The sequence below is a fragment of the Anastrepha ludens genome, chromosome 4 (genome assembly GCF_028408465.1).
Source record: "Anastrepha ludens isolate Willacy chromosome 4, idAnaLude1.1, whole genome shotgun sequence".
Lineage (NCBI taxonomy): Eukaryota > Metazoa > Arthropoda > Insecta > Diptera > Tephritidae > Anastrepha > Anastrepha ludens.
The window spans coordinates 101088257-101100316 of record NC_071500.1 but is presented as its reverse complement, the minus strand read 5'-3'; the positions used below and the strand labels follow the sequence as shown (position 1 = coordinate 101100316).

Here is a 12060-nt window from a genome sequence, read left to right as displayed (position 1 = left end):
CCAACGCTATGGCAGCAGGTGTTGAAACTATCTGAAAGTGAAAAATACGAGGAAACATACATACAAATATTTATATACTCTCAACAGACAAATAAAATCAGCATCACGCCTAAAGTGTGATTAATTGTCGCCCACATTGGTAGTTTTCCAAGCCACTGATAAGAGTAATGATAAGATAATGTAGGCATTATATATTATGTGTATGTATGTATGTATATACGCACGTACGTATGTATGATATATTTATAAATAAATATGGTTTGGCACATCTGTTCGAATCAAATTCATGTTCGAGGTCAAATCATAACGAAAACTTGCACGACGTTTCATTAGATTATAAATTTAATGAATTTTGGCTTTATGGCATAGAAGTAGCAATTTTTTTTTGTTTTTTTTTTTTTTCAATTAGCAAATTAACACGTATCATCTAATCTCATACGGGATACCCACAAACGCACTTTTTAAATTTTATGTTTCTGCGGTGCCAAGCAAAATATCAGAATTGGAGTAGGGATGGTAATGCATCGGATGGTAAAAAATCGTTTTCATGATGGGAAAAATTCATGGGCATGTGGGCAAAGCAATGATGGGCTTGTACTCCGGCAGAAGGCTAATTGGAAAAAAATTAGTGTTGGAACCCAAAATCTGGAATGCCCTTGAGAAGGGTTTTTTCCGGTATGACGCCCGTGAAGAGGAAATTCTCTGAGCACTGTTATACCGGCATAGCAATATGCACTACTTGTAGCCTTACAGCCACACCTACGTACTAAACTCTCCACTATCTACCACTCTCCACGCGGAGCAGTCCAAAAAAAAATTACCTCACGGGGCTGGTTAGCTCATAGACTGGTAGGTATTTCGTCTACGAACTTTCGCGCGTCTTAAATCATTGTGGATATGCTTTACATGCGCGCAGATTCGATTCCAGGCATTGCCCGATTTTACCATAAAAACCCTAATATTATCTCCGTTTAATTTGCTACAGGTTTCGGGAGCATAGCGTGGGTAAAGAAACAAGGCGTGATAAGCGTCTTCTTCCCTCTCCGTGCAGATTGGGCAGCTTATTGAACTATCATAACCGAATCTATGGAGGTATTTTCGAAACACCCCGTGCCCTTAGACGAATTGGATTAGATGGAAGTTTGTTTCTCCATAACCCCCTTCTAACCACCCATTCTTATGGGTATTAGGCCATGCGTCCATCTACCTTTTGGTGATCTGTTCCGCCGAGCTTACCGGTGGGCGATCGAACGACGCCTTTCTTCTTCTGCAATATTTTTACGACTTGCTCTACCGTCGGACTCGCATAGCCTTAAATACACTCTCTGCATTTCTTTCGCCAAAATGCCTACGGGGCGTAAACCGGCTATAACGACCGGCTGAAATTGTACGGAAGTCGCAGATAGTCCACAAAAGCGCTGATAGATGGCTATCAGTTTTTTTGTGTAGCTATTTATGTTCAGTGCATCAGCCCAGAGCGGTGCGGCATATAAGAGAACCTAGCTGACTACCCTGCTACATAGTATTCTTTTGCTGTGGCTAGGACCGCCGTTGTTTGCATTATTCGCGACAGACAGGACTGCACACTCGATGCGTTCTTCACAGCATATTCCAGGTACGTTTTGAAGTTTAAACGACTGTCAATCATCACTCTAGGCTTTTAATAGCGGGTTTTGAACTAATAGTTACAGTCCCAACTTTTACATTTATGGTTTCTACAATACTATCTTTCTGCTGCTTATTAGGACATCGGTCTTATGCTCAGCTAATTCCAAATTCATAGACCTTAGCCAAGCCTTGATCCTGCTTACTGATTCACTGGCGATCCTCTCAATTTCATGGATTTGCTTTGCTACCATTACCATTTCCGCTGTCCTCCACGAATCCAATGACTTTAGTTCTAGGGGGTATATCCAGTCTTAGAACCGTCATTCATTAAGTTCCGTGAAATAGCTCTCAATTATTCTGATAATATAACTATTTTTGCGAGGGTTCCCAGCATACGTTGCCAGCTAGCCGTGTTAAAAGCGTTTCTAACGTCCAGAGTTACCACAGCGCAGTACTCTTTTTTCCCGACGCGCCATCTCTTGCCTTCAGTTGCTTCTGTTGCTAAATCTACCACGCATTTGATGGCATCCACTGTTGAGTGGGATTTCCTGAAGCCAAACTGGTATGTGGATGGAATACCTTTATCTTCAGCGAAAGATGACAATCTGTTCCAAATAATACTCTCGAGAATTTTTCGCATTGTGTCTAGTAGACATATTGATCGGTAAGACTCGGGTTCGCCAGCCTTTTTATTGCCCTTGGGGAAAGCACAAATGTTTGCTTCTTCCACCTCTTCGAAAAAGTGCCTTCGTTAAGGCAGGTTTGGAATACTACTAGAAATATGTCTGGGCGTTTGGAAACAGCCCTTGAAAAGGGTGTGAATATTAAAAGTTTTGGCAAGGTTCAAGGACTCGTATCTGTTCTCATAACTAGTGCACGGTCAACCACGTCAAAGAAAGCATTATAAAGGGCGATCAGATTGGAGGTACTTTTTCTAATAGGGGTTTTTCGACAGATTACGCGTGACTACTGTCAAACTAAATACATAATTTTTTTTAGTATTCATTGGCATTCATGGAAAGATTTACGCCTCAACAACGTTTACAAATCGTCCAATTGTATTACGAAAATCGACTCTCTATGAAAAGTTTTAATCGCGCGAACAGGCCAACTTATGGTGATGAGGCCCATTTTTGGCTTAATGGCTATGTTAATGAGAAAAATTGCCATATTTGCGCTGAAGAGCAATGCGAAGCCCTTCAAGAACAGCCATTACATCCATTGAAATCAACAGTTTGGTGCGACCTATTGTGCCATTATAAACGACTTTTTGATGCCGGATACTGGATGCCGTATGCCGTATGCCGGAAATTGAAGCCCTTCATCTCCACAACATTTGATTCCAACAAGACCAAGATCAATAAATTCACTTGGATTGGATTTAGCCTCACTATCAGAAGATCCGCCAATACCAGAAAACTTAGTCATTACGATGATGTCAAAGTGTGCGTGGGACTTGAAGCCTATTGAAGATCCGTGGGCATCAATTTAACACCACAAGAGACTTAAAACTGGCAATACAAAGAGAGTGGGCCACTATCAGCAAGTCCACGCTAAAATCTGTAGTTAAATCACTGCCATCTCGCCTTAACAAGTTAAAATTTCAAAACTAAAACATTAATAAGTGAAATCCTTCATTCAAATAAAAGCATAAAACACAAAAGAAACGTGCTATTACCGGCACCCAAGGAACGACCTCTTTTTCCAGACATTTTCACGACCCGAAGTTTTTAATTTCAAAGTAATAATTAAGTTATCCGAGATTAATTGTCACACCTCCTATTTACTTATTATTCTCTTGAATAGGTATACACCGCTTCTCTCTTTCTACAACGCTCCATGCGCTCATCTGTTGCTTCCAACTTAGGCCTAGGCAGGACCAGAGTTAATTAATTATCCTTTGAAAATGATTTTGATTTGATATTTATTAATAATAGCAATGACAAATCTCTGAGTGTATTTGTGCCACGAAAAAGCTTCTCATACCGCCGGGGCGGTATAAAATATATAATTAAAGAAATTCATAATATATTCATTGCATCCTTCTTACTTCTAACTCGGAATAATTTCTTTGACTGGTATAACCTGTATTTCAAGCATTCAATTGGTAAATGGCTGCAATAATACAGAGGTGTCCGATGTTCGGCATATAATACCAGCTCAGTAAACTCAAATAGAGAAATGTCTCTTCGCAATAGTTACCGAACCTTTTCAGTAATTGTTTTATTATTCAATCCAACTGTTGCCCTCATTCCGCCCAAACAATACGAGGGGCGCAGACCGCATGACTTACGGACTATTTTTGTTTAGGCACTGGGCCAAGACTTATCTGCTTGTCTTACCCTAATGCTGAAAATAAAAACTAAATAAAATTAAATAAACATTTAAATTTGTTCTTCATAATGCATTGTTTATGCTCACTAGCTAGGCAACAAAAGGTCATGCAGAATCGGCAAAGGTTTGTTTTTGTATTCTTTATTTTTTTCTTACAGTTTCACTGAAAAAAAAAAATGTTCCTTCACTGATAAGTGAATGTGTATATAAAGGCACCTTTGCTGGCAAAACATTAACAGTCTTTAGGTATTGGAGCAAAGTATCTAATCCGGAGCAGTTGTCGAGATGAAGTTCACTATCGTTCTTTTGGCACTCGTCGGCCTGGTAGCCGCCGCCAGCGTTCCTCCCACCAATAAGGTTACAGTCGCCGATCATGCTTTCTTGGAGAAGCAGAAGTTCCTCCTTGAAATTGTCTACCGTGTAGAGGATCCATTGATGTTCGAAGAATACATCAAGATGGGTCAGCAGGCAGTCCATGACAAGGCGCTTTATACCGTAAGCTAAAATTCATTTCAACATTTAACTTTTACTTTCATATGGAAAATATATAAAAGTTTACGAAATATTCTGCACAATTTCAGCATTTCGATAGCTATATGGAGAAGTTCTACGAGTCCCACAAAATGGGAGTGCTGTTGCCAAGAGGTGAATTCTTCGGCGCACTGGTCAAGACTCACCACAAACAAGCTTATGGTCTCTTCAACTACTTCTACTATGCCAAGGATTGGGAAACCTTCCAACGAAACGTCGCTTGGGCTCGCATGCACGTCAACGAAGGCATGTTCGTCTATGCTCTTACTTTGGCCGTTATCCATCGTGATGACTTCCAAGGTCTGATGCTACCCTCCATCTATGAAATCTTCCCACAATACTTCCTCAACAGCAAATTAATTTACGCTGCTGAGAAATTTGACTACAACACCTGGAGCAAATATAACCAGTACGAGAAGGAGTTCAACGATGTGTACTACAGAAACAACAAACACAACAACCAAGACTACTTCTATATGAAAGACTTCAAGACCTACCAATGGTGGAAACTTATGGGTCTGGGTGAACACTGGTATGCTGCAGAGAAGAACTTCCCACTGCGCGAAAACACCTACGAACTTGTTTCTGACGACAAATATGCCTCATTCATGAAGGATATCAAAATTTTCTGGCATCCCGTTGACTACACTCGTGATATTGAGTTCTTCAATCACCACTCTGTATTGTCATACTTCACTGAGGATTTGGGCTGGAACTCGTATTGGTATTATTTGAATATGGACTATGCTTTCTTCTTGGATGGCAAAACCTTCGGTTTGAATAAGGATCGCCGTGGTGAATGGTGGCTCTACAATATTGACCAAATGTTGGCTCGTTACTCCATGGAACGTTTGTCCCATGGTATCGGTGAAATCCCTCAACTATCTTGGTATCATGCTTTCGAACAAGGTTATGATCCAAAATTGGTTTCGTATAGTGGTGTTGGTTATAGCTACCGTAAGAACTACTTCGAAATACAAGCTTATGGCAACTTCGACATATTGAACCAAATCCAAAGTCATTACAAGCGTATCTGTGGTAACATTATGTCCGGAGTCTACACTACACAGGATGGTCAGAAAATCGATCTGCGTCAACCGGAATCTATTGAATACATCGGAAACCTTTTGCAAGGTAGCATTGATAGTATTGACAGACAATTCTTCAACGACTGGTACATGCTGCAATATATGTACCTCGCCAACGTCGAAGAGAATGATTACGAAGTAACCCCCAACGTCCTATTGAACTTCGAATCCATGATGCGTGATCCTATCACCTACAGTGGAGCTACCTGGATCACAGAAATACTTCGTCTTTTCAAAAACCAACTCCCCTCTTACACCGAAGAGGAAATTGGTATGGCCGGCGTTGAAATCAAAAATGTCGAGGCTAGTGAACTGGTCACCTACTTCGACATGGTAGACATTGATGTTACCAACCTGTTGAATGACAAAATGGTGTTCGTTGATGGTTCATTGGTTTGGGATAAATCATTGTACGCTCGTCAAATGCGACTTAACCACAAGCCATTCCACTTTGACATCACAGTGCAATCTGACAAGCAACAAAAGGTTGTCATTCGCACATTCTACGGACCTAAGTACGATGAATACGGACGTATTATCTCACTACAAGAGAACCGTGAGAACTTTGTTGAGATGGATGAATTCGTTTATGAGCTAACTGTTGGCGAAAATGTAATCAAACGCTTATCCGATGACTACCTCTGGACTGTGAAGGATCGCACCACTTACACAGAATTGTACCACTACGTTATGGCTGCCTTCGATGGTAAATACGAATTGCCATTAGACATTAGCGAACCACACTCTGGTTTCCCAGATCGTCTTCTCTTACCTAAGGGTTGGGAGAGTGGATTCCCTGTGCAATTGTTCTTCCACATTGCGCCCTACCAAGCATCCGTCGAGCAATACTCCAACTTCGACTCAAGCTACAGCAGCGGCATTGGTTCCGGCACACGTTATATTGACAACAAACCATTCGGTTATCCATTGGATCGTCCAATTGATGAATTCGAACTGCGCTCAATGTCTAACATCTACTTCATGGATGTGAGCATCTACCACAACAACACACTCAAGCAATACCACGAGGAATACGAGAACTTCGGTCACTTCGACTACGACTTCTACAATCATTACTACACCAAATACTTCCAATAAACCTAAGGCTCGAGCTGGCTGTGGCATAAACTCAATATCGAATTGGGTATAATTAAGAAACAAATTAAAATCTTGTCAACTATTATGTAGCGTTCAAGTGTTGAATTAGTATCTTAAGCGTTATTCAATTAAAACAAAATACAATAAAACAAAAAAGTGCAACTAATCGCTACGACGATTCAAAAAGTATGTCGCCAACTACTTTAAATTAATAGATTTCTAATTACAGGTAGACCGAAGATATGAAACTAAATGAACAGAGTTAAAAATTGTGGCCTACTTATTCTTTATTGTCGGTAAAAAGTCACGCAAGACAGACAAGGCTCAAAACATTTAAAAACTTAAGCCAATTTGGTCACACCTTCGCATTCATTATCCTGCGGATATTCGTTGGGGCGCATATTAAAGTCAATTGTTCCTTAGATCCGAGTTGCTGCACTTCTATTATCACTTCTTTTAGGGCTGGAAACCCACAAAAGCTAAGAAGTAGTTCTGAACAGAGTCTTCCAACGGCTCATCTTCCTCTGAAAAGTGAGGCTAAAACTTAATCGTTTGCATAAATATTTCAGAGGTGAGCTAAAACTCTAGTTTTTAAAGGGTAATGATTTCAACAAGAACTTGGCTACTTGCAACCTGTCACCTCCTCCGAGTCGTCACTGAGCGCAAAGCTTAAAGATAGGCAGGAAGGCTAAACATAAACTGCGCAGATTTGGACAACTGTGTGTACGAGTACAATAACTAGCGCCAGGTCAATGAATTTCACTCCGCCTTGTCCCGCTTTTTCCATTAGACGCGGCGAGAGAGAGAAAGACTAGGGGATTACGCCCATACACATGGTATTTCTTTAGAAAAGAGACCAGAATGCATGGCTAAACTAAAAGCGGTACAAAAAATGAACCTAGAAGCTAACTTTAAATTGTGCCTAGTTGTCAGAAGCTCGTTGAATGCTTAAGTGATTGCCAGAGTATCGCCAGGATGTTCACAAAACTTCCACACTTAAACTTTAATATCACACAACATAAAAAACATATTTGAACTTGAGTGTAGTAAAAAGTAAGGGAGCAAAGCCGTATGGATACAATCAAAAGTTACAGATTTCGGTGGAATTTTGCAGCGCTGAACTTCAATTGAAGAAATAGTCAAGTGCATACAAGGGCTTGGTAAAAGATGAGTAGCAAGACTCTTCTAAGAGAGATAGTTATTGGAAAACGGAGGACGGCACCGCTAAATATTCATACTGTTGATCTCTGGAACTATGCGTACTAAGGTACAGGGATTTGGTACGCCTGCATTTTTTATCGATCTTCTACTAATAGCAAACAGTTGTAGGTATTGAAAACACCCCCTTTTGACAACGCCCTTATAAACTAAAATTTTGGTGCTGTTTAATTTACTGAAGTTTAGTAGTTTTATATATGCATATACGGCGGTCACCGTAGCCGAATGGACTGGTGCGTGACTACCATTCGGTACTACCTTGGTTCGAAATTCTGCGCATGAAACACCAAAGAATAAAAAAGTTGTGTCTAATAGCGGTCGCCCCCGGCAGACAATGGCAAGCCATCGAGAGTATTTCTACCATGATAAAAGCTACTCAAGAAAACCATCTTGGCCGTTCGGAGGCGGCATTAATAGAAAAAAATGTTATAATGCAACATTTGACATGAACATTTAAATTTTTTTTGGAAAATTGGTAGAAAGTTGAGCAAGTGACAGTGTATCTCCCAAGGCGTTTCGAAAAAAAAATTATTTTGCGGTGTAAATCTCAACAGAAGCAGTTAAAATAAAAAAGTCAAACTGGAATTATTAAAGGAGAAGTTTCTCGAGGTATCCCTAGTAATTTTTGTTGTTAATTTTTCGTAGCACTTGGAAGCCAAAAAGCCCATATTCGCTCAAAAACAAAAAATTACGAACTTGTTAAGATAGATGTTAAGATAGAAACCCAGATTGGAACAACGGACGCTCAAATACGCGCCATTTTGTCAATTTTGCTCCGCTCGTCTGGACACTTTCGATCTTGAGATATTAACTTTCATTTATAACTTGTAACAGCAGAGGGACAGACGGAAAATTTATCTCAGCATATTTAAGTATAAAATAGGTGTAGTTTTTTCCGAGCTCAAAAGAATTTATGTCGAATTTAAATGAGTTGTGCCAAGTTTGAACGAATTTGATTAAGCCGTCACGCATTTACGCAAAAGTGAGCGTGGCACCGCCCATTTTTCAATATTTTACTTGTGTCGCATTTATTTATTTTTTTTTTTTTTGAGTTCATCATTTGTACCAAATTTAAGTAATTTTGCATAATTTATAACAGAGAAATCACGTTTTTTGCTTTTTATAAAAGTTATACCACTTTGGCCAAAAAGTTCACGGAATATATTCAGAAAATTCAAAATACATACTTATACAACTTATTCCTCAAAAGTGATATTATCGTATCAAAGTACTTCCAATCAACTTCTTTTTTTTGTCGGCACAGACTAGCAAGTGCAGCACTCAGACACAGTCAAATCCATTGTACTGCACTCGGATTCCCTTTTTAATTTTCTTTAAATCTACTCAACCTCCGAAAAAATCTGAGTACATCTTGTGGTGCCAAGGAGCCAAGGTGGTCGCTTCTTAACACACCAGTGCAACAGACTTCAAGCCTGATTCGAGCGAAGGCTGGGCAGACGCACAGAAAGTGGTCCGCCGTCTCATCCTCCTCTTCCCATACTGGGCAGAGATTCCCACCTTTTCCATGTGCTTTGTCCATAGAAAGTGGCCCGTCATCAGTCCAACCAGCCTCCTACAGTCCCTTCTGCTTAGTGACATCAGGAACTGCTACAGTAGGTCGGGCATGACAGCCTCTCTCAGCCTGCCAAGCTCAATTGTGGGTTAGAGTAACCCGTTTGCTAACCGTGGCTTTGATAGCCGTAGAAGGGAGTGGCAGAACGGGCTTCGGGCCAAGAAAGTTGTGCCTCAGAACCCATTCTGGCTTAAGAGTCAGAGATATCGTTACCCGCGATACCCACGATACCGCGATACTTTCGAGCATTACTCCAAGAGGATTACTATGGAGGATTACTCCAACTGCAATGTGTTTATGCCAGCGTTTTATGCAGCTCTCGAAACATTTCTGGAACTCTATTTTCGATGTAGCCATCAGAGCCGTCTTCGATTTGCCCATTACTTCCTTTCAGCTGTTAAAACGCCTTCCCCGTAGTGGGTTTTTTACTCGATCAAACACAAATTAGATAATTCGCTAAAAGCCATATTCAGGATTGAATTCGTTGTCTGTTCATCGCTTTCTTTTTTGACTGAAAACGACTGGTCTTGGTTCATGTAGAGCTCTCCACTCACTCGTCTGATGTGAGCATTGCGTGTCGTACTCATAAACCCACGTTTAGTCTCCATGAGATTGATGAATGTTGAGTGGGATTCAGCTTGGTCGGAAATCATGTCTTTGATGATAACAACGCATTCCCTTTTTTGCATGAAATTCAGGTCATTTGGCAATAACTTTGCAGCAACACGGCGCAAATCAAAATCCTGAACGGATCCATAAGCAATGTTCAAGTTCTCTGTCAGCTCTCTGATGGCTATTTTGGGGTTTTTGATAACTTATCTTTCACTTTATTAATGTTTTCATCAGTTTTCGATGTCGACGTTCATCATCTTCGATCAACTCAGGATTTCTTCTGAAGCGTTCATGCCACTCTTCTGAAGCATCCATGACACTCATAAACGGCTCGTATCTTTAGAGTATCATTACCGAAACAGTTCCCAACATTTCTAAGGTTTTCGCACCATTGAATCCATTTTTAACGCAAAATTTAATACAAACTCTTCATTGCAAATTCAAACCCATTTTTAAAACTGTAAAAAAATCAAAATCAAGTACCTCTGCACTCAAAATTACAGAAGACGGCGTAACTTTTACGCAATGGCGATATAATTTGCAAAACCGTATGTCGGTTTTGGCTGAATCTAAAACATTGCGCCATCTAGATCGATTGGCTGCTCGCTGGCGCCATTATGCGTTATGGCGTTATGCTTCACTTGATCTTCCCTACGTATATTAGGTAATCTCCTGGACGACGAGGACCACCAGGGGGTTCGCTCTCAAAGGAGTGCTGTGCTGGAGCACTTTCGTTCATCCTCGAGATATGACGAAGTCTGCGCAACCGCTGTATTTTAATACATAGGCTTCTCTATGTCCACGTCTTGGTATAGCTCATACAACTCGCTGTTCCATCAGAGAATACGGAACTCATTCTCGCCTACGAGAAGAGGACCAAAGATTTTTCGGAGAATTTTTCTCTCGAACGCTCCCAGTGCTCTCCCATCAGTTGTCGTCATCATCCACTCGCTTCAGCGCCATACACAAAGACGGGAATGAGTCGGCTTTTGTACAACGTTGTTTTCGTATTTCGAGAGAGAGCTCTACTTCGCAATTGCCTACTGAGCCCAAAGTAACACCTGTTGGCCTTAGTTAAATCTCTAGGCTGACGTCATTCGGATGTTTAGACTGGTACCTAGGTAAACAAAGCCTTCGCCACTTCAAACTCGCGGTTGCCAACAGTGACGTGTGGGCCAAGACACGCGGACTCTTTGTATGTTAACAGCAGGTACTTTGTTTTACTCTTGTTCACCGCAAGACCCACCAGACTGGAGTACGCTGAACATACGGCGCGGTTGTTCTGGCTGGAAATATCGATATCGTCAGCATACGCCAATAGCATGAAAAAAAATACCGTTACAACACCAAAATAGGTGTAATTGTGGTTGCCAATCATCTGGAGTTATCTGTGTAATGAATGACGTTAATAGAAGTAGTAGGGATAAATGGATGATAAGAGGTATTTTTCATATCATAGTTTTATTTTAATTTGGAAGCATTTTCGCTGTATATAAATGCATTTATTTATTTAATATTAAGTTATTCATGGCAATTTGCAATCACCGTTCTCGATTCGATGGCGTATCTTTGGAATGTGACTTAGAGTAAAATGTAAAAAATGTGGAAAGAAGTTTTATCCAGCTCCAGATTGAAATATCTATTTATAAAACCACTTCTATTTGGATTAGTAGCCAATAAACACTTAAAATACAGTACTAATTCGTGTAAAGAATTCCCTAAGTCTGCTTTAGTGAGTCCATCAACTAACCTTCTGTTGAGTATGGGAATAAGATTCCGCCCTCGTAAAGGAGGTGTCGCTGCTTCCAAAGTAGCAATTTTGACGTGAGTGATAAAGATCGCGAAGGGGCACCTAAAAAACTCGAAGATACTCAACTACAACAATTATTGGATGAAGACGCATGACAAACCCTTGATGATATGTCTAAAGAGTTGGATGTTGACAGATCAACCGTCGATAAAGGGCAGGTAACCGGGTGCCACATCAATTGAAGGAGA

At 40.5% G+C, this 12060-nt stretch overlaps 1 protein-coding gene across 1 annotated transcript; it reads left to right on the top strand.

Moving 5' to 3' along the window:
- Window positions 1–4163: 4163 nt before the first annotated feature.
- LOC128860385 (larval serum protein 1 beta chain-like) lies at window positions 4164–6867 on the top strand. Its single transcript, XM_054097880.1, has 2 exons — window positions 4164–4437; window positions 4524–6867. Exons 1-2 carry the CDS (start codon window positions 4228–4230, stop codon window positions 6657–6659), a joined length of 2346 nt encoding a protein of 781 aa, XP_053953855.1. The 5' UTR covers window positions 4164–4227; the 3' UTR covers window positions 6660–6867.
- Window positions 6868–12060: the final 5193 nt, after the last annotated feature.